Source organism: Xiphophorus couchianus, chromosome 7, assembly GCF_001444195.1.
Source record: "Xiphophorus couchianus chromosome 7, X_couchianus-1.0, whole genome shotgun sequence".
Taxonomy (NCBI): Eukaryota; Metazoa; Chordata; class Actinopteri; order Cyprinodontiformes; family Poeciliidae; genus Xiphophorus; species Xiphophorus couchianus.
In genome coordinates this window covers 34,004,379-34,028,365 of record NC_040234.1, presented here as the reverse complement: position 1 = coordinate 34,028,365, position 23,987 = coordinate 34,004,379, and the positions used below count along the sequence as shown (strand labels likewise).

General features: G+C 38.4%; 1 protein-coding gene and 1 long non-coding RNA gene across 2 annotated transcripts in view; one reads left to right on the top strand and one right to left on the bottom strand.

Moving 5' to 3' along the window:
• The window catches only part of LOC114148810 (zinc finger protein 25-like), a 31,976-nt gene extending 25,336 nt beyond the window's left edge, over positions 1-6,640 (top strand). Inside the window, exon 5 of the mRNA XM_028024287.1 lies at positions 5,615-6,640. Within this exon, the coding sequence (XP_027880088.1) occupies positions 5,615-6,289 (675 nt within the window). The 3' untranslated portion in view covers positions 6,290-6,640. The remainder of the gene's footprint in view (positions 1-5,614) is intronic.
• LOC114148811 (uncharacterized) lies at positions 3,106-5,485 on the bottom strand. Its single transcript, XR_003596352.1, has 3 exons — positions 5,147-5,485; positions 3,540-3,686; positions 3,106-3,438 (listed from the first exon to the last, which is right to left on the bottom strand). It is a non-coding gene; the product is annotated as an uncharacterized LOC114148811 (long non-coding RNA).
• Positions 6,641-23,987: the final 17,347 nt, after the last annotated feature.

Here is a 23,987-nt window from a genome sequence, read left to right as displayed (position 1 = left end):
GACCGTCACAAACTTTTCCATCTATTCTCAGCTCTGCACACCTATGTACCCAAGGTAGACTACTTCTTCTAGTCTACCGGGTTGGACAGGCAGCATGTTTAATTTGAGCCGTTAAAACTGTTCCTGTCTCTGCAACCCTCTCCCCTGTTCCATTGCAAATTTTAAGTACATTATCCATAAGCATCAATAACAGCAAAATGATAGAAAAAATAATCCTTACCTGATACAACTTTAAGAAAATTGGAATTGCCAACGTAAATTCACGGCAAAAGGGACTTCGAAAGTGGCGGACTTCGAAAGTGGCGGGTTCACGACTGTTGTCTTCGGATGAACATTCAGACTAATCTGATTTAAACTGGTTTTTCTGTTCGTGCAGTTTTATTGTTGCATTATTGCCCCCTTATGGCCAAGAGAGGTATTGGTGTGCTAATTTGCTTAACTAAATTTTGTGTTCACACAAAACAAAATTATTTCTTTAGGTTAACATGTGACAAAATCATGTTATCTTTACTAGAATTAATTAATTAAACACAACAAACACAATTTTTATGTGTAAACTTGAAATATTAACATAATGTGAAAAACTGCCATGTTTCACTTTTTTGAAGATAGATAGATAGATAGATAGATAGATAGATAGATAGATAGATAGAAGAAGTCTATCTATCATTGCAAATTTGTACATTCGTTTTCGTCAAATATGTTTAAAGTTACTAAATCTGGACTAAATTACCCTCAACCAAAACAAAACTGGATGTGTTCTTTTAGCTTTCAATGTAAAATCAGAACGCATGTATTGAAAGAGCTTTGTTCCCCCCAGTGGCGGAGCTAGACTTTTATTTCTGGGGGGGCGAATGGGGGGCCAGGGCTATCTGTAAGGGGTCCACTGACTATGACAATGACAATACAGTAAAAGTACTTTCATTCACATACTATATATAAATAAAGACTCATGAAATGAGATTTGCTCATGTAATTTGCAGTTTATTATCAATGCATGCCACACAAAGCATAAGTGGACATTAACCTCTAAATGACACCATTGTAACAAGACAAGACTTACAATGAGAATGCAGTGTCACACAGTTCACAATTACAATATCTCAAAAAAGAAGGTTGTATGTTATGGAAACTGTTATTTAATAGATGCTACATGTGCATTTTATTTTCGAACTTAATGCAGCTATGACCAAATGTACTGACTCCTAAACTATCATTGGTACAAGTACCAGTCGGTGAAGACCCAAATCATGACGAGAAACACAAGACTTCTTCATGCACTCATAAAAGTAAAATCCTTCGGTTGTTGTGAGATGAAGCAAAATATGTTACAAAGTCATCCATGTTGAGGCCCCGTGCCCTCCTTGACTCTATGCTAAGTGTTCCAATGTGACTTAGCCTGGCATCAGCCATTGTTGTCCTTAGGTAACTTTTAATTAATTTTAAAGCAGAAAAGCTTCTCTCACAAGAAGCAGTACTAACTGGACTAACTACTGCAATCTTGCAAAGTCTGAATAATTCATGTAAAACCTCTTTATAAGGTTCAAGAAACAGAATAAAATCAAGCAAAGTAGAAGGTGTGCCTAAATCACTCTTTATTCTCTGATCAAGCAAACGCCTTATTTGGTGCACTTCATGTTTCAGGTCATCTAAATCTGACTCAAAGATATGTCCAAAAGCAATCAGAGGCTCCTCATTCAAGAAAGTTGCACTTTTGGGGTTTAGGGACTGCACTCCTTGCATGATCTCACAATTTTTCTTTGAAAAACGCCTCTTTAACTCCGCTATGAGACAGTCAAGCACCTGATTAAAGAGTGGTCTGGGGAAGCCCTCGTCATCACATTTTCTCTGTCCTATAGTGCTCATTACAAGTGAGTCAAGAAATTTTGAACTTAATCTTGGATTTCTTCTGTCAATTTTTACACTGATTTTGCTCTTCTCAGCAAGTTCCTCAACCTCTTTCCATAGTTCATCAAAGTACTTTTCATTTCTGTAGTCCTGGAAAGTGTCTATAAGAGCACCTACTAGATCTACAGCTCTTGCTAAGTCAAGAGTGCTGGACTGAAGCATGTCGGAAAGACATTTGGCATCACCAAGCACTTTACAAAAGGTAACCAAAAGACCTAAAAATTGGATATCTATTTGAAGAAGCAGGCCCCTTGCCTCCACTGTTCTTTCGCCATTTCTTTCAAGTGCAATATCCTGCAACAATCTCAGAACTGCTGGAAGTCTGTCTCTCATGGTACGGCATGCCGTATACCTGCAGGCCCACCTCGTATCTGAAAGTGCCTGGAGCTCCCTGGGTTGTTCTGCTGGATACAACTCTTTCTGTACGTCAAGCCACCTCAGATGAACATAAGAGCCAGACACAAAGTTATGAAGCTGCTGTAGAAGTGCAAAAAAGTCAACGACCTCAGGGACTGCTTTGGTAGCATCAACAAGGACTAAATTCAAGCAATGTGCGTTACAATGAACATAAAATGCAAATCTGGCATTGCTCTGAATTCTGGCAGATACACCAGAATGCTTCCCACTCATGACGGATGCACCGTCATAACCCTGTCCCACTAGGTTATTCCTGTAGTCCAGACCATGTTTCTCAAGACAGCTAATGATCATTGCACTAAGACCTGCTGCATTAAGGCTTTCAGCTGCCTGGAAACATAGGAAGCTTTCGTGGATGACACCATTGTAATAATATCGTACAACCAAAGACATTTGTTCCTTTTTTTGCAAGTCTTTTGTTTCATCTGCAATAACACTGAACACTTCACATTCCTTCACTTCTTTTATGATTTCAGTCTGTACCATCTCTGCTAAGCCCTGAAGAATTTCATTTTGGATTTGATGACTTGTGTATTTTGCATTGGCACATCCTCTAAGCTTTTTTTCAATTAACTAACTGATCATGCTTTGCTATTTCATCCAATATAGCCAAAAAGTTTCCCTTATTTCTAGAGTCCCCAGACTCTCGATGACCCCTTTGAGCAATATTTTGTGTTGCAGTCAAAAGAAGAACATCGGCTATTGTTTTAATATAATAACGGTTTTCTTCCACCACTTTTTTCCGGTTTGTGTTTATAGAATTTAGCATGGTTGTATTTCCCTCATTAGCCCTTTTATATTGACTCCATGCATACATTGCATTTACATGGTGCTCTAACTTTGAGTGAAGCTTAAATCCAGACTCCTTGGACAATGCCTTTTTCCAATTACTGAAGCCGGAATGCGAAGCAAAGACACTATCTGGTGCATTAGGCAAAGAAAAATGCCTACAGGCAAAGCAGTAGGAGGAGTCTTTAATAACAGAATATTCTAACCAAGAATAGTCTTTGTACCAGGAGCTGTGAAAAGTTCTCTTTCTTGTTCCATGCTGAGTTCTGGGGAAGTTTGTCAAACTTGGCTGAACAGGGCCCTGTTCTTTTGACTTTGAAATATCTGGAATACAAACACAATGGTTATGTACACATAATTTACATGATCATTATGTCATGTAAATTGTGCAGCTACTAAGCAGGTCTTAGTGTAAGTAAAATTACCACTGGGTCCTTTTGGAAAAGCAAAAGGAGTGCTGGACACTGCTGAGAAGAGATCAGTGGTATCTCCTGCAATTGCCCCTTCTGGCTCATCATCATCCTGGTCAGGCGCAGAGCTTTCTGTGTTTTCAGACTCCTCCTTTGATGGAACTACGTTGTAAAAACAGTACATTAACATAATTGAACCAACAATTAAAGAAACACATTAGCAGAAGCCAGCAAGTAAAAATAACCTAAAACGGGGCAGGAATTTGACTGTTTCTGTAGATACTCTGACCTGGTGATGGTGGATTGGTGTTTGCCAGACTTTCTTTCTCGTGACTGTTCTCAGGACATGAGCTACCAGGACTGCTGATGTCAGAGCTGAACCCTGTTTGATCTGTGCCTGATTTGCTTCTTTTTATAAAGAAGCTGTCTATCCTGCCTCCCTGTCTTTTCATTCTCAACTGACCCTAGGAAAAAAAACAAGCCAGTCATGTTATGCCAAGTATCACTTCCTATTACTTAGTGTTAATAGATCCCCACTTCCAGTGTGTAGGACAGGGGAAACAGACTGTGGCTGTATGTTCAGCATTCAAACTTCTCAGCTACTGGACCGACTAACCTGTTTTTGTTCATGATCATTATCGACTTTATTTATAAAGCACTTTAACAGCAGCCAGAGCTGAAATAAAGTGCTAAACATCAGCGATAAGATAAAAGAAAACATAAAAGAAAATGACAAAGCTAAACACATAAGAATTTAAATAAATTAAACATTTCATGGAAAACATAATAAAGCAAAAAGAGTAACAGATTAAATTGTCACAAGTTCATGCCCTTTCCTAGGGGAAACGGAACCTCTAACAAAGTGTTGCCGTTTCATAGAAAATGTTTAGAAAAGAATTAGTAAAAATAGCAAATGTCAGTGGGGAACTTGTGTGGAGTTTTTTCACTCATTTTATAGTACAAGCTGGCTCCATTAGCATTACCTTTCACAGGTAAGAAAGAAAGAACACAATTTTATGAACAGAATTTCTTGACTTTGTGGCCAAACGACAGCTTCTGAGCCAATAAATATTTCCCATGTAATTATATTGGCCAGAAGTAACTACTCTGATTTTTATTTTCTTAGTATAGCTAACATTTTTCATTCTGTATAGTTTTATTTAATGCGAGAGCTAATAAGAAATCGCTGTTAGAAAGAAAGAGCATTACAGACCAGAGGATTTTGGCAGGTCATATAATCAGGAATGTCGTGATCCATTCTGTCTGATAACACATGCACCACGTTGGATACTTTTTTTTTTACTTCCCGTATTTATCCTCCCGACATTGTTCAGGCAGACGTGAGTGGTAAACACACTGAAACACGTCAGCGTCAGCGTCTTTACAATACTTTTTGCTTCTGCGTGCATTACGAGTCTGACTGGCAGACGTGACGTATCATAGGAACTGGCCGACTCGCTCACTAAGTCGGCGTCTACGTATGTCTATAGCTGTAGCATTGTTAGCTTGATGCTCGCAACTTATAGTAGTAACTCAACTACCAGAAACTATTTCCTGGCTGAGCACAAAATGTTTTTAACGGGGTTTTTTTATTGGTAGTAGTAAACCATTGTAAAACTTACCTTTGAAGTCAGATTATCCGTCTTGGAGTCAAATCGACTGTATTCCTCTTAGCTGTACAATATTTCTCTATCGTCTCTTCGCGGTTCTCCTTCTCTTCTTCTGTTGGGTCAACTCTGTTGTGTCCAAATGGTGTATCACAATAAACGTAAATGGTGCATATCGCCCCCTGCTGCTTTTGAGCAGTCACAACAGTCACAAGTGTCACAACCCATTGTGGTACATAGTGCTACCTACTGTGAAGGAATGACTGGGTGTCGTGACATGTCGATCATTTGGGGGGGCCGCTGGGGGGGCCAATCAGATGGCTGGGGGGGCACTGGCCCCCCCGGCCCCCCCTCTAGCTCCGCCTCTGGTTCCCCCCACACACACACAAGATGATATGGCAAATCTTTACTTCTGTCTTGTATATTAATGATGTAATATTTTATTAGATTTCCTTCACTGTCTCTCATGATTTGGTCCCATAGAGCTATAGCACCGTCAACTGGAACGAAATTCATGATGACGGTGTGAGCAAAGTCCATCAACGCACCCACACTGGAGAGAGGCCATACAGCTGTGGCCAGTGTGAGAAGAGTTTCACCAGAAAAGGTCACCTGACGGTCCATCAACGGACCCACACTGGAGAAAGGCCATACAGCTGTGGCCAGTGTGAGAAGAGTTTCATCACAAAACGCGACCTGACAGTCCATCAACGGACCCACACTGGAGAAAGGCCATACAGCTGTGGCCAGTGTGAGAAGAGTTTCACTAGAAAAAGTCACCTGACAGTACATCAATGCATCCACACTGGAGAAAGACCATACAGCTGTGGCCAGTGTGAAAAGAGTTTCATTACGAAAAGCGACCTGACAGTCCATCAATGGACCCACACTGGAGAGAGGCCATACAGCTGTGGCCAGTGTGAGAAGAGTTTCATCAGAAAAAGTCACCTGACAGTCCATCAACGCATCCACACTGGAGAAAGGCCATACAGCTGTGGCCGGTGTGAGAAGAGTTTCATCACAAAAAGAGACCTGACAGTCCATCAATGGACCCACACTGGAGAGAGGCCATACAGCTGTGGCCAGTGTGAAAAGAGTTTCACCAGAAAACGTTGCCTGACAGTCCATGAACGCATCCACACTGGAGAGAGACCATAAAGCTGTGGCCAGTGTGAGAAGAGTTTCATCAGAAAAAGTGACCTGACAGTCCATCAGTGGACCCACACTGGAGAGAGACCATACAGCTGTGGCCAGTGTGAGAAGAGTTTCACCAGAAAAAGTTGCCTGACAGTCCATCCACACTGGAGAGAGGCCATACAGCTGTGGCCAGTGTGGAAAGAGTCTTGTTCAATTGGTACATCAGGTATTCCATTAGTATGACTGCAGAAGAGAGAGGCCATGTCATGTCTGAGTGTGACGAAGGCATATTTTTATTAGTTCATTGAAGCCCGTCAATGAACATTTCTGAATGTATGTAAACATTTCAATACAATTCATTACAAAAGCAAATTAAAGTTGCAAGGTTTTTTATTTCATTTTATAAATAATCATACATTAGATACTAATGTAAATCTTCTCACATTTAAAGTCAAAAGCAAGTCCAGTTCTTAGAAAGTGACATTTATTGCGGATTCACTTGATTCCTGTTTTGTCCTTAGCTGGAATTTAGCATCAGACCAAATGCTATTAATGTGGAGTATCAGTTGAAGTCACAGTGTGTCAGCAGCCATTGTATTGCACGTCTCATGCAGAAAGCAAGCAAGATATATTATTCCGACTATTTAAACTGTTTATGCAGGAGAGAGTGTTCCTAGTGGAGTGTTGCATTGGTTGTCTTAATTGTTATATTCTGTGGTGCAAAAGAGGATTTTACTGGCATTTCTCTCGTTTTTTAATTCAAATTGAAGGTCGTAAAGTTTCATACAGATTAAAATATGTTTATTGAAATAATCAAAAAAACAAAATTTTTTGCAGTACTTCAAGTTGTCGTAACGTGCATAATGGATTAAACCACTGAAAATTTGCATTTATAGATTAATAGAAAATAAATGAAAATAGAATAATCTGAAGATCAGAAAATGTATGAATAAGGATAAATTCAGTACCATTACAAAAGAAATGTTAGACTTGAGACATTTGAAAAATAAATAAATATCTCTCCAGCTTTTAGAGTTTCATAAATGTAAATAAAAAGGTTTTGCAAACATAGACAGATTACTTCAGAAAAAAATAAGTCAGTCTCAAATGGATTGGGTGCTGGATTTCTTCTTTTAATCATCAGTGATGATGGTTGACTCTGGTCATGGAGCATTAATGCAACTCTTATTTGTATTATCGCCAAATCAATATGAGTCAATTTAAATTCAATTCAATTCAATAGAGTTAATATTTTATAAAAACATTCCTAAGTTTTACAGTCATATTCAATCCATAATAATATGTTTCCAATGAGGCTTATTTGTCAAATTATTAAAAATACTTTTCATTTATCCAATATTTCTCAACTAAAATGTATTTGTTTTATTTGTCTGATGTAGTATTTTAATTTTAAATGTCATGTTTATTTATCTCCAAAGAAAAAATCTTCATAATTACCAGAAATAAAGGCTTGAAACATCAGCTTATATGAAACTAATCTAATGTGTTTTGTTAAGTGATAGAGGTATTGAAATAAATAAATTTTTTATAGAATAATTTCTTGATTTATTGAATATGACTATATAATTGTTGTACAGTTAATAGTACATCTTATCTCTCAGCTTATGACTGAGTGACGTGTTGACAGTTTAGGTGTTAGAGAAACTCTAAAATGCACAAATTGCTGTACTCCTTACTGATGAGGTTAAGCTCCCCCTGCAGGTCAAAATAGGTAGGTGCAGTAGTGGCAACATGTTTAGATTTTTTAATGGGAGTTAAGTGGACATAGAAAGAGCCCCAGTCACTCCTTACAATTAAAACAAGACGATAAAATACATGTTTAATATTTAATGTGGTTCATTTTTATTGTCACCACTATGATTGATCACTCCTAAAGCAGCAGTAACAAATAGACCATTACAAATCAGAAATTTGTTGTTTCCATCATCAGGATGACACTAAAACAGCGTAAGAACCTAAAATGTGTCTAGATCATTCAGAATAGATCCTCACTGTCAGTTACTGGTTGACTGGTTAGTCTTCCAGATTAGCAAAGCTACGATCACGACTCCCAAAGCTAAAGAGACTCCAGTCACACCAAGTCCGATCTTTAGAGCATCCTCTACCTGGAAATGAGGAAAGAGGAACCGATCAATCCAACAGATTCGGAGAAACTTTTCACTGCCTTCTATCAGTCTGACGTTTAATCACCGTATAGAGACTTCAGTGTATTCTATTTATTTTAAGTGATATCAACCGAAACAGAGTAGAGGACAGTTTGACGGTAATACCTGGTGTTTACGATATTTAACAAACAATTCTGGAAACCGTGGTGTGTATTTCTGTTCACCCCCTTTACTCCAGTAATCCAAAATAAAACCATTTCGGAAGTTTCTTAATTGGTAACCCGAATCCAGCTGTGTGTGATTTCATCTCAGTATGACTGCAGATGTTCTGGTTTCAGAGATTTCTTAGAGAACATGAGAGAAGAAGAGGCATCAGGGATACAGAGGAAGGCAGCAGCAGGTCAGGGAGAACGTTGAAGAGACGTTTAAAGAATGGTTAGCTTCTAAGACAACATCCTGCACTGCAAAAACACAATTTTACAAAGTATTGTCTACTTTCTCAACATGTTATTACTCTTTAAATCAGACTAAAATAACTTACAAGTAACTTTTCAGTAAGATATAGGAGTTTGTTTTTATCGTTAGTTCAACCAGCAAACATTTTTTCTATATCGTAAGTGAAACAGAGCTAGTACGTTTTCATCAAGAAATTATTGACAAGCTCCTATATTTTGTTGAAGAGTTACATGTAAGTTAGTGTTGTCTTATTTCAAGTGTCCTAAGATATTTGCACTAGAAGCTTGGCTAAGATTTAGTGTTTTTGTAGTGAAGACGTCATAGAAGAATTAGATGAAATCTGTCATTCTGTTCAAATAATTCAGTCCACGTTTGAAAAGTCCAGTGTTTTTCAAACATTTTTTATGAGTGTCTCAGTCTCATGTTTTCACTGACAGTAAATGTTTAGCAAGTCAATAACTGTGTTTAAATTTCATTTGAAGTTTGACTACTCTACATTTCCGGAGCATTTACAGCTCAGATCTCAAACTCATTTTTATTTTGGGCCAAATCAAAAGTCTGAGTGTTCTTAAAGGGCCGGTTGTGCCAGAAGGTAGTGATAAAACCCATTAAACTGTTAAAATATCAATAAAAAAGTGTTTGTGGGGTTTTGTGCAATCAGAATCACAGATTTTGTGGTGCTAATTTAGAATTATTTGTAAGGAATTTTTACAATATTTGCGCTACTGTATGATGTTAAATGTGACTTTTTGTTAAGTGCCACATTAATCAATTTAAGTGATTGCAATTTTACTGCAATTTTCTCCCCAAAAATTGCAGTAAAATCAGAAAAAAATGTGGGGATCTGTTGATTTTATGTGAATTTTGCAGATTTGTGAAAAACTGGAGGGACTTATCGATGTATTGTGTAGCATAGAGGGCCACATGTAAAGCTATGGTGGACCAAATTTGGCCCCCAGGCCTTGACTTTGATACATGTGATTTAGAGGTTGAGACTATGAAATGTTCCTTAAAACTGACTAATGGACCTTTAGTGAAGAATCAGAAGCTTTTTTTCTGAGGTTTTGGCTCCAAGAAGTAGATTTCCTCCTGCTCAGAAACTCCGTCTGTCCTTCATATCCTCACAGTGCTTCACCTCCACTTGATGCGCTAATTTCAGATTTCTCATCAATTGAATCTTTCTCCGTCAGAAGGAATAGGTCAACTCCACCGGTTGATGAGGTGGAGATAGTAACGAGGTGCTTATATTTGGTTTCGTATGTATATGTAGGGGTGTGTGTGTGTGTGTGTGTGTTTTGTATGTGCCAACCCCATTAGACATGGCTGCCGAGTCTGACGCTGTAAAAAGTTGGGTGAGATTTTATTTTAAGCCCCGACTGCAAAATGATATTATTTTACGCTGTCAGAGGACAGATAGAGTCCAGTAAATCTCAGTGAAGCTTGATCTGGACAGCTGAATACATGCACAGACCAATCGATGACAAATAGTCGAAATGTTTCAAAGGAAATTGAAGTTAACACCCCCTTAGACACACACACACACACACACACACACACACACACACACACACACACACACCCCTACACACAGCGTCAACCACAATGCATTTAGCATGTCCTATTTGTCTCCATCATCCATCTGAATCCTTCTGGACACGCGCTGGAACACCCCTGCAGTGCTGTGCATTGCATTCCCTTCAACATTTAGAAACCCTGAAATTTAAATAAATCCCCGGGATTTTTCCGCTGACAGCAGTTAACGGCCGACATGTTGGATTGAAACTGAGGTCACTCTTGTTGCTGGCCTCATTTCAAAGGACAGAAATCATTTTAGAGGTGACAACCAATTTGCTCTTTTCTTATTAGTAACCAAGTTACTGGCAACCCAGACTACTGAAATACAGAGTTGGGAAGTAAGTAGTTACTCAATTGCATTTACTTGAGTACCTCTTTTGAAAAAAAAATAAATAAAACTTTTGGGAGTCTTTTTACTATGCTGTACGTTTACTTTAACTCAAGTAATTTTATTATGAATTATGCCTACTCTTATTTGAGTAAAATTTTCATATTCTCTATCCACTGAATGAAGATCAAACATATTTTAACCAAAAATTCACCTGACACAGACACACACCAGCAGTTTTTGTGAAAGTTTTCCAAGTTTTTTATTGAAAGAAACTGATTTGAAGTATCCCTACTTCAACATATTTGAGAAAAAAACATTTGTACTCTGTCAAACTCTTTTGAAATATCCAATGTTGAAGTTTCAACAGAGAAAAGCCAAAGAGATCAACCTTCTGTGGTGAAATGAATTGTGCAACTTGTTTCAAAGCTTTTATGAGCAAAATTCAGCAGCAGCTAACATTTAAAAGGAAGAAACCAAATTACGGTGTTGGGGTTGAATCGATAATTACATTCATCTGGTGGCACGTAACCTCCTAATGTACTAAATGGCTCTCATAGACAATAATGGATGGACTTGCTTTTTACCGCCGCATCCACATTAAACATAATTGTACACCCAGAATTACCTAGAAAGTAAAATATTGGGGAGCAGTTTCATCTGCAGGCAGATATTCAGCCTGTCTGAGTCTGAGTGCTTCCTCTTTGACTGCTATATTGCTCTTAATAACATATGTAGTTAAAAAAAAGTGTTAAATAACCACCGTTTGGGGCTTCAGACTAACATTTTTGTGCATTTTCAGGTGAATTATGCGCCTGCAGACATCACCTGCTTCCTGTAACTTCCCTCGTAAATGTTCCATCCCATCACGCTCAGTTAATTAACCCTGCTCCCTTCCACAGTTTTCACATTAACACTTTTCAAACTTAATTCTGGTGCATTCGGTTCCTGTGCTACCAAATGGATCAGATTTATTTCAAAATTAGAGGGTAAAGATTTTAATAGGAGATGAAAAGCACAGGCCGGGTGGAGCTGCTAATTATTTCTTTGAGAGAAAAGCGCTTAATGGACTGAGTGACAGCCTAAATACCACAGGGAAAAACTGCAGAGCAGAATGTTAGGAAAGGATGTCAGATGAATAAAATATTGTGTAATAAGTTAAATGCTCCATAAAGAATGCTTTTAAAACTTGGATCCTTATGTTAACTGTTCTTTCTTGTTGTTTTTAGTAAATGAAATGTGGATGATGCATCACCCAACACAGTTTTATGCAGGAACATTGGTAATTTGTTTCAAGATGTAGCCTTTAGCTCAGTGGTTGCCAGATGACACTGCTACTACAAGGAGGATGTTGCCATGGCAACCCCTGTCGAGCTGCTGCTCCTCTTCCTCACTTAGAGGGTCGTTTTTGGGATGGATCTGGATTTATCCTGGATACATTCTGGAAGTTTGTCCAATACAAACAAACTGGAACAAAAAAGAAGAAAGAAATACTTTGTGGTGAAATACCTCTCAAAATGAAATTTGTGCCATGTTTTCATAAATTAACCTTTCATGCTTCTTAAAAGCTCTTATGAAGGTTTTCCAAAGTACTTAGTGTATATTTTTGACCAGTTAAACACATGCAAACACACAGATTAAGACAGTTTTCCTTATTTGATGAAGACATCATTTTGTGTCTGTCATCAACAGGGGCAGGCCAGTATTGTTACTGGACTCTCAGGTGCCAAACTTTTCATTTCTGTCTCTGATCTGAGTTCTTTCAACTTCCTTCATTTGTCTGCTGTTCCTGTTCTTGTATTTTCCCCATCCAATCTCGCCTGACCATCCCAGCAGGCCTTTGTTGTAGTACAATCTCTCTTCCCCTGTACCTCTACTTTACTTTCTTTTACAGACTGTATCTTTTTCTCCTTAGAGGACCACTCAATCTCTCAGGCTCAAACCTCCTACACTCACTCTTTCTCTCATTCAGTTTTCCTTCTCTAACTCTGACTGCTCCTGGCCATATTAGCTTCATGTATCTGTCTTCTAATGCTCAGACATCCTAATTTCACCAGCTTTGTTGTGTTCCTCATATCATTCCCAAACCATCAGCATTGCCTAGCTGAAAGAGGCCACATCCTTCGGGGAATCCACTCCCCTTAAACATCACTGCAGGTTAGAAAAAACCTGCAACAGCTTCAGTTTAGAACATACTCTAATCTTCAGCTAACAAATTAAAAGTTGCCTAATGTTTCCCACTTACCAACTGACCACATGATGAAGACCTGGTGTTATTTGCATGCCTATAAGTGGATATGCTATTTTATGCTATGCTATGCCTTGTCTGTGTATGTAGTGATCTGAGTATTTATATTATTATTGGGATTAAAAGGAGAAAAGAACAAACCATATCAGTGTCGACAGTACAGTACACAATGCTGCTCACATTCCCACTAAAAGCAGGAAGATAGAAAACATCAACCCAATTCTAAAGTCCTTCCCCTGGCTTCCTGTAGCTCAGAGAATAGACTTTAAAATGCTGGTGTTGTTTATAAATCACCGAACGGCACCAAAATGCATCAACGGTTTTTTGCTGCATCAAACTTCCAGACAATTCAGATCTTCTGGTTCTGGTTCTGGTTTGTTCTGCATCCCCAGAACCAGGAGTTTGAAGGCTCCACTAACCTGGAACAAACTTCCAGAAAACTGCAAAACTGCTGAAACACTGAATTCCCTTAAATCAAACTCCTTTGTTTAGAGCTTCCTTTGATTAATAATAAGTGGAATGTTGATTAATTTCAGTCGAGATTGCAAATTTTCATTACTTCTCTTTATTTCACCGCTTTATAAAGAATTACATTGCCTTTGTGTCATGGCACATTTAAACATTTCTCCATTTTAACAAGTCTATTGAAGTACTTTATATCATGATGAGAAAAAACGTATTAAAAATGTTAAAGTCCTTTAATGAATAAAGCCTACACTGGAAGAAAGACAAAAAAAATATCAGAAATAGAAGATATCCAACTCTCCAACAAGGAATGAGTCTTTTTGCATAATGTACGTGATAATAGAAATTAGTTTTTTAAGTACTATCTTATGAATTAAATACTGATTACTTAATGTGAACATCAGTGAATAATTGGGTCAATCTGTTTCATCTAACTCATCTTTATTCTGGCCACATTCCCTCCTCAAAACTTGGAGAATCTGGCTCTTAATCCATCACCACCCTCCTACAGTGCACAGCGTCCTCTACACCCAGAAACGACTCCACCCGTTTCTTCTTCCAAACAAAGTGAGGAAGGATGGGCAGATGACGATGGAACGGTGGAGAAGTTCACCTTTTAGACAGTTTGAACAATAGTCTGGGGATCTCGCTGGAAAACCACTCTGCAACGAAATACTCCTGTTCAGCTTTTCATTTTCGTGCCGCATGTCTGCAGCCATGACCCCTCAGCAAACAAAGACCTTTGGTTTGCCTCCAACACCAAAAGCTGTCAAAGCTCGTCTCAGAAGTATATAATAGGCGACAGCTTCCTTGCAAAGAGGAAGGGGATCCATCACTCTGGCTTTTGCGGCTGCCCGGCCACTCATCCTGGTTCACATGCGAGGCGGGTATAGATGTCTTGTTGTTTGGCCGGCTCTGTGGCCGTAAGTGCAGCCTGTCACACAGGAAGCAGCTGTTAGCATAGAACAAATGGCAAACCTCTCTGGATCTGTATAATTTCGCCTGCCTCTTTGGCTGCGTCTCATCTCCTCCTCTTCCTACTTAACACCATGCATTAGCAGCAGAGCTCCTGGTCATGCACTCTATATTTTCGGGTTGACAAATTGATGATAGTTAATTTGCACCTGGAGGCGGCACGAGGAGAGACAAACAAAGACATAAAGAAGGAGATTTTATGATAGGTGAGCCGGACAGTGCTGGACAAGGTCATAACTCATTGGTTATTCCTCGGGCAAACAGCAAGCTTATGTTTTATTGAAGGAGATTTGTGCTTATCTAAAACAATAAAATACAAAGAAAAGATATAACGTGTTTGTTTATATGTTTGTTGAGTAGAAACCTAATCACATTTCTGTCCAGTTACGAGAATCGGAGCGAACCCGAGGTGGTTGCTCATTGGCCTTCAGAGTAACTGGAAGTGAAGATGATTGAATTATCTTCAGGCACAAAGGAACATATTGGAACGTGTATCTCCGTACAGTCTGAGGCCCAAAACACTGGAAACATAAACCCCACTATTCAGCTGAATTGATCTCATGTTTCTCTGTAATTGCATTGGGGAAGTTGTGCAGTGCAGGAGGGAAAATGGCTGAGGGCTCAGTAAGGGAGATCCTGTTATATAGTTACAGTTGGTGGATTATCGGACAGTAAATCAGCAGTTTGATGACGGCTTTAAAGCAAACAAGAGTGACTGTAATTACCGTAATTTCCGGACTATAGAGCACACCTGATTATAAGCCGCACCCAGTACATTTTTAAAGGAAAAATCATTTTTAACTTGAAAGCTGCGTCATATGCATTTCTTCTTGCGTTTTCCATGATGAGGGTCTGTTCATGCTAATTTATTTCATCCACAAAGCGCGAAGTTACATTAAACTTGCGTCTTCCTCGACACATATATTCCGCCTGTCTCACTCTTACCTTTTCTGCTCGAGCGCCCCTGGTGGCCATTAGAAAAAATGCATAAATTAGCCGCATCATTGTATAAGCTGCAGGGTTGAAAGCGTGAGACAAAAGTCGCGGCTTTTAGTCCGGAAATGACAGTACATTTTCATTAATGTATTTATTTGCACTTAACGCTTCCATTTTCACAGGTTTTAATCATAAACTGTTTGAACAAATAAAGTCCAGTAGCCTTATAAAATTGCCAGGGCTCTGTCTACATTAGATAAAGTAAATGTTGAAAACATAAACCTTATTTTAGGCTGTAAATAACAAAAACTCAAATTGAGAAAACATTTTTGTTAACTGAAATAAATTAAAACTGTAATTAATAGGGAAAAACTATAACTAACTGGAATTATATCGAGCTTTTGTAAAAACCAAAACATACTGAATTATAGATATAATATCCTTTGTTTCCACATTTATGAATCTATTTATTAGCCTTTTATTCTCATCCATTCTTTTTTCTTTTAGTTGCTGTTCAGGTTGGTACAAAAACAAAAGAATAAAACCTTTAAGTCTTAAAGCTGAGCAGAAATCTGAGGTTTATTTTAAACTGCACTCTTTGAACAGATGATATGTTTATTTCCCCCAATTGCACCAACTTTACCCGTTAGCAAGAAAAACAGATAATTTATAAAGTTAAATTCAACAACACAATGAAGATACAAAGAAATGATGGTCGCAAAGAGCTGGATTAACACTATTAGATGACTGAATAAAGAAATAAAAAAGAGAATTCAGCTGATAAGCATCCATCCATCCATCCATTTTCTAACACCCATGTCCCTACTGGGTCAGGTGGTGCTGGTGCTGATCTCTAGCTAACGTTCCGGGCGAGAGGCGGGGTCACATGGACAGGTCGCCAGTCTGTCGCAGGGCAACCTGATAAACAACAAACTTAAACATTTCTGAATTATTAAGTGTAGATTAATCTAAATACTGGGTGTTAAAAATAGTCAGTTGCCATTTCAGGTGATGTTTGGATAAGAGTGAAATTTGGGAACAGTGTTACAGGAAGGAAAATGTTTATCAGAGAAATGTCCAAATACTGAGACGAGCTGCAGGTTGCGCCCCCTACATGTGTGACCTCTCATGACCTTTCTGAAGGAATGTGACACTGACCTTCCCAGGACTAAACATGGCTGCGCTAATGCAACACGAACAGAAGCCCAGACAGGATACGTTGACCTGACCTTCACCTTGTCACGCTGTCTGTCAAACCTACACAGATATAAATGAATTAATGTGAAATTTAAATATTATAAACATGGCCCAGTTCTTACATAAAAATGACAAACATTTGTTTAAGTAAGGTGAGCAAATGACTAAAACGAAGTATCAAATAAATGCTAGAATACCAGAGATTTAAAATATTATTTGGAAAAAAATATAAAAAGAAAAAGAGCCAATTTTTAGGAAATGTAGGGTTTCCTAAAACTAAAGCAAGGTGCCAGCTACTGGGATCCAAAAGTACTCCACTCGTCTCTGTTTGTTTTCCATTTAATCTCAGCTACGTCTTCACAACCAGAAGAGAACAACACAAAAAAATACTAAAGCTTGGAGGGAAATTCAGTAGATTTATACTGTGACCTGTCAATTTCACCAGAATTCAGAATAAGCACTTTTGCAAGATGCACTGACACAACAAATACTGTTATTGGAGAAAACATCAGAGAGATGATGGGGATGCAGATGGAACAGAGGCGCTGTAAAATAAAGAGATTCAGAAGGTGAATGAGTTTAAATACCTTAACTTAACCTTCCAAAACCAGGACTGGTGCACAAGAGAGGTAAAAAAAAACAAGTGCAGGAACATTTACTCAGACTATCAGGACCTGGAAAGAGACAAAGTTTGAGAGATGGCGCAGAGATGATCTGAACTTCTGCTGCTGATGAATTTCTCAGTATTATCGCCCGTTCCTGCAGTATTTCTAACTAATCCCACTCGCTCACACCACTTTAATTGACGCGTTGCACAATTCAATAAATGTATATCCACTTGATGTTGTACAGGAGCAAAATTAATAAAATATATTCAGCAAAGCTCTCTGCTTTGAACCACAAATTCAAATGTAAACCGAGGCCAAAAATAAACAGATGAAGCCCCTGAGAAACATTTTTTTTTTTTTTTAAATCAGGCTAAAATTGGAACTGTGAAACATTAATACGAAACATGTCTCAGAAATACAGTATCTAGAAATACGACAGTTTTATGAAACGTTATGAAAAAGTAAACCGTCTCTAACTGAAAATTAACATCGCAAGCTTTGACAGCAGAGGAAGATCAGGCGCTGAGATATTTCTATTTCTTCATCAGTGGACTTTAAATTTAAAAAGGAATCTTTTTTTACACTTTTATATGAAACCCCTTTTATTTAAATCAAAGAAAAGATGTATCTATCTATCTATCTATCTATCTATATATATATATATATATATATATATATATATATATATATATATACAGTATATATAAAGCTGTCAAGGTAAACATTTTGGAGCTTTTTTGAGGTTTTGTGTGATGTTATAATGTCATTCTTTCATCAAAAACATATCTGGAGTGTCAAGTTGATTTGTTCAAGGATGTCTGAGAAACGTTTGAATCTCTGGAGGCGTCATAGAAACTACTTCTAAGTTATGAAAACGGTGTAAACGGGATAATGGAGGAGCATTGTTATGAAGGCAAAGTGTTGGAAAGAGTTTCTTAAAGAGACAGAGGCATATTTCAGGAACTTTTATTATTCGAAGTGCGTTATTATTGATGAATCAGGCATTTTCATAAGGTAACATAGTTACTGGATTGTGCACTTTGTGTATAAAAAAGTGCATAACTTCCCCCCTTTAATGATGTTTGAGTATACAGTTTATATTTCTCCAGTCTTGATGAAGTCACTCGCTCCCAGGAGATTTGTTTTGGGTCCCAGAGGAACCAGTCCCAATGCGTGGTTCGAGAACAGTGGATTCTGGACAATTGATGTTACATGTGGAGCCGCCAGGAAAGAAGAGAAGAGAAAAAAACATTGAGAAAGATAATGGATTTAGTGAAAGATGAGATGCAATGGCATGACAGAGGAGGGAAGTAGAGAGAAGGAGAAGGATGATCCACTGACAACAGAAACCAGAAGATCACTAAAATATAGTAACACCAAGGAGGAACGTTTATTGATCACATTCATTTAGTATACAAGTAAAAAGAAGACTGAATTCGACTTAGTTATTAATCAAATAATATGTTCCCCTTTTCAGGCATTTAGAAACAAGAAAAAGGACTGAGGGTTCTCTTGTTTCCATAATCAGACATCTGGTAAACAAACCACTAGACTAATCAGAAACAGGGTTTTCATCAAGAGAAATTCCTCCTTTGATCATTTGAAGAGCCATTTATTATTTTAGTTTGGTAGAAGAATCGTTTTTATTCCACTGTCAATAGCTCAAGGTTACAAAAGTCAAAACGCAGAATCTTGTTGTTGCATTTAGTTAGCTATGCAGGAGAAAGCAGCAGCGCCTGGTTCAGGTCACAGGAACAAAGTCAAACATCCAATGAAGCGTCATCTTTTCTTCCACGCACTTTGACATGTGAAGTGAACGCAGCTTTTGAATCCTGCGTCAAAGGAAGGAATGAGTAATGTTCCTGATACTGTGAAGCGTGCACTGCAACCCCGCGGACGCCATTTTTATTGTCACTTTTGGCTGCCCACTAACAGCCTGGCACCATCACATGTAACCTAACCTCACACCACAACTTTCAGGCCTTACTCGCATTGGAAAACGCTTCAGGAACCCTCACACACACACGCACGCACACGCACACACACACACACACACGGCCCGTGCTGCATTTCCAAAGGGGAAACAAACACTTACAGCCATTTAGGTCATTTTTTGCTTGGTTGGACGCAGCTGAGCTGCAGCCACAATATTTAGAAAAATAAGGGGAAATAAAGCATTGGTGGGTGACGAGGTTTTTTATTGTTGATCACATGAAATCTGATCTGCTGACCTAATCCTTACAATCTTAATGGTCTTGAGTGCTAGCTAACCAGTAAATCCAGCTCGAGCGTGCTTTCTCCAGAGCGCTCAAGGTTATTCAGCTTTTACTGCAGCAAAAAGGAAATAAAAGGAACAGCTTATATTCAATTGGGATTTTGGTTTTTCTTTTTTTCCTTCCATCACTGAGTAGAGCTTAATTTTCAGTCATCAGACATACACCTGCCTTAGACTGTGTTCATGTGATACTCAGACTGAATGAGAACTGCTTCTTTTTAACCAGTCAAAAAAACAAGTCTCTTAAAAGATGGATGTTTTTCAAAGAGCCAGATTTGAGAATGGAGTCGGGTTTCCCTGGAGGGAAACATCTCCATGTTCAGTGTAGCTCACTCTGACTCTGTTCAGGGCAGGCTGACATTTTGCCTGTGGCTGCAGCTTCATGTCGAAGCTGTATCTCTGCAGCCAGGCGGTTTGCAGGTGTCATTCCGGACTCTGAGCCCCATGCAGCTTTTAGCCGGACTCTGTCAGTCAAAGCTGCCACCATGCCATCATCTGTTAGTCATCTGGGCTGCTGGGGCCGAGCAACAAGCCCACTGACTGTTCATGTCAGAGTAAGATGCCAGCTATGTTCAATGGCTGCAATATTTGTAAGAATACATGCTTCTGTCCAGCTTCCTGGATACAGGAAGAATCTCATCCTTTAATAATTTCTCATAACATCAAACCATCACTGATTCTGAATATGCTCAGAGATGAATTATCCTGTTATTGTGCTCAGTCCTGATACCATTAATGTGCTCCTCAGCGTTTCTGTCGTCAAAATAACCCAAAAATAAAATGCAACAGATATCTGTGTATACAGATGAATAAATAAACTGTGTTTTCAGCTCCAGTCCAGCGTCCTCCATCATCCTACGGCTGCATCTGAACCTGTGCTTCTGATCCTTTTAGTACTGTAATCCTCCTCTGCAAACAATCTCTCACTGTTCTACCGTAAGCTGTTTTCCTGTGATGGCTTGATAACAGAAGTAAATTGGAAACTAATCCTGAAATTTTGTTTTTCCTTCTGTGCTCTATTTGTCTCTATAGGGGATGGAGGTAGGGATCTGCTTCTTTCACTTTCAGTTTACTTTATTTTATACAATGAAACTTGAGCACTTAGAAATGAAGCTTATTAATTAGTTTTTTATCAGATAAATTTGGATCTGCACTTTGTCAGTGGAGCCATAAATAAATGTTGATTTTATGATCGTTTTTGTGATTTTGTTTTCTCAAAAGCTCTAATTTTTTGGTGATACTTTAGAAATATTTGCGAGATATTTTGGGATATTTTTTCTCATTAAACCTGATCCAAACTCTACATACAGAAAAAAGAACAAACATAATAGACATACAAACAATTTTATTATTTATTATTAAAGAAATTCAAAAGCTCGATTTTTGTTTCTTGCCATATTGATGACGGACTGCAGCTTGACGTCGAATAAAGATGAGGGAGTTAGCATTTACTTAATCCCAATGTTTTTGACAATATTTGCGTAAAATTTGCAATGAAGTTCCAATTATACATTAGGATTAAAAAATGTGGGGACCTTTTGATTTTATGTGGAATTCTGTGATTGTGGAATCGCGATAAACTGGAGGGTAATATAAGTAATATACAAGGAGAAGCAAGGTCATTCAGACTGACAATCTTTTGTGTCTCTTTATCTGGTAAAGCATAAAATGCCTCAGTAATTTGAATCAGTTTAGTGAACTGAAAATCAGAAGTTGTGACAGCAGCTAAACATTTTCTGACAACCACTGCACTGACAATTAATAAGACAAATGCATTTAAGAAAAAGGTTTTATGTAACTTCAATGTCAGACCAATATTTTCATCACAAACAGATCTACATTGGTAAATAATACAGTTTACTGTAAGCATCCATCTACTAGGAGAATCCACCAGAAATCCTTCCAGACCAGCTAAAGGAGCAGAGCATCCAGTTTGATAATGTTGACCGTTTCTCCATATTCTAGAGAGGTCAATCAAATTAAGGATCTGTAGTCTAAGGACAAAATAGGTCAAATCTACAGAGTTCCTGCCTCACAAGTAACAGAACCAGGATATACAACACACCTTCAGAGGTCCAGATGAGTCTGTGGTTGACAAGATCAACCTGAATATATGTTCAAAATATGCAGAAAGTCACAATTCGCACCTGAGGTAGTTGTTTCTGAGAAAAACAACATTATAAGGGAAGAAAATATATAAGAGAATTTGAAAACGGAGTTTATCTGTTACAGGATTCCTGCTGACTGGTTTGCCTGTCCTCCCGCTGTGTTGGTCTTTGCTCCTCTTTTGCTTGCGTTGGCATCTTCTACGCACGCTCGCACATAACATGCATTCCAATACATTACACTAACACAGAGACGAGCGTCGCCGCAGACAGACACGCACATCAGCTCGGTCTCAGCTCATGAAGTGGTTTGTGAGGTGTCCCATATGTCGGACACATGGGTCATTACCCATCCACTGGATCGCTTTAAACGCTTTGGCACATTCTTCTTCTGCCATGATTGTTTTAGTGGATGGCAATAATATACAGTGCATGGGAGAGATCCAGCGCTTGTGGGTGGATCCATATGTTTTTCTTTGGGGAAGATGAGAAGTCTGCTTGTTTCTTTCTCTCTACTTATATTTTTACTCTCGGCCGTGTGTGTTTGTCTTTCAGCGCATGTCTAAGGAGTACATGAGGGGATGTTTATGTTTATGACTCTGTGGATGTAATAGAATGCTTTACTGGAATTAGTTGTTTTGCAGCCTAAGCACTTTTGGTCTCATGATACAGTTCTGGCTTTTCTAGATGATCTGTGAATGTCTTATATTATCTTGGCATCAAAGTTGCCGCTGCAAGACAATCCACTTTAAAACAAGCTTTCTGGATTACATCCTAAACAAATGACCCTTTCTCTCCTAGTCAGACGAATAATCATTTGTTTTCAGAATCTTATGTGATAAAAATTCAATTCAAATCTAAAATACTTCATTCATCCCAGAGGCGTATCAAATTGTGTCAGACGTGGTGTAATCCCATATCTAAAAGAGATGTTGTGCATCAGTCATGCGTCCAACAGGACGCTGCTGGTGTATGATGCTGAGTTTGGTCATGATATGCTAACAGCTCAGCGTTCGAGCAGAAGAGACGATATTTCCTGGATAACATCATCGGTTGTTGAAGAGCTGTGTTAATCCATCTCATTTGTTTTGCTGTTCCTCTTTAAATGTCTGTGTGTCGGTATGGTTGGAAAGATGTTGGAGTAGGGGATTTGATTCTTGTCAATTACGATAGATAGAGTTTGATCTTCCTTTTCTCTCTGGTCTTTGGTCCGACTCTGCATATATTAGGCCTCCATTCCAACCCCCTAGTAGTTCAGGTATTATTGTTGTTGTTGTAAAGTAAAAAAATAAAAACTGTTTACAGGATTATGCATCATGACAGATTTTCAAAAGTATTTCCATGTAGACACTAACCAAATTAACCAGTGACTGACCAACAAATGAAAAGTCAGTGGGGAAGTAAAAAAGAAAATGTTATGGCTTTTATTACCTAAAGAACCATTTTGCTGTCAGGCTAGTCAAATAATAATAAACCCCCCCCCCCACCATTTTATCTATATTTTTATTATTTAAAATTTTGAAAATATAAATAGTTTTCTTGTGGGTGAGAGAAAATTTTTAAAATTTTTTAAAAAGCACGTAATTAATATGGTCCATCCATCCATCCATCCATTTTCTGTTCACCCTTGTCCCTAATGGGGTCGGGAGGGTTGCTGGTGCCCATCTCCAGCTACGTTCCGGGCGAGAGGCGGGGTACACCCTGGACAGGTCGCCAGTCTGTCGCAGGGCAACACAAAGACATACAGGACAAACAACCATGCACACACACACTCACACCTAGGGAGAATTTAGAGAAACCAATTGACCTAACAGTCATGTTTTTGGACTATGGGAGGAAGCCGGAGTACCCGGAGAGAACCCACGCATGCACAGGGAGAACATGCAAACTCCATGCAGAAAGACCCCGGCCAGGAATCGAACCCAGGACCTTCTTGCTGCAAGGCAACAGTGCTACCAACTGCGCCACTGTGCAGCCGTGTAATTAATATGGTATTTAGTATAATTCCTGGTGGAAATTAATTGGAAATATTGCAGAAAAAAGTTAAAAACACATTTGTTATTCTATCTATATTTAATATATTAGTTGGTTATTTTTTTATCTCTAATCCGTTTGTTAAAATGCCAGTGTGGAAGATACAAAGGGCCACTAGCAAACATTTATCTATGGCTTCTTTCAGACGTCATTTCTCATAGGGAGACATCAGATGTCAAACAAGAAAACGCAAAGTTTTTTTGTTGCTATGGGAACATGGATTAACATATAAAGACAATGATGAATGATAAAATAATATTGTGATTTTTAAGGTTAATAGAGTAACAACAATTTCATTTCTAAGTTTTATGCTATCTTAATGAGTTACTACTCATTTCTTGGAAACAGAAAAGCTGAAGGCGATCCAGAAAATATGCACAGATAATGTAAA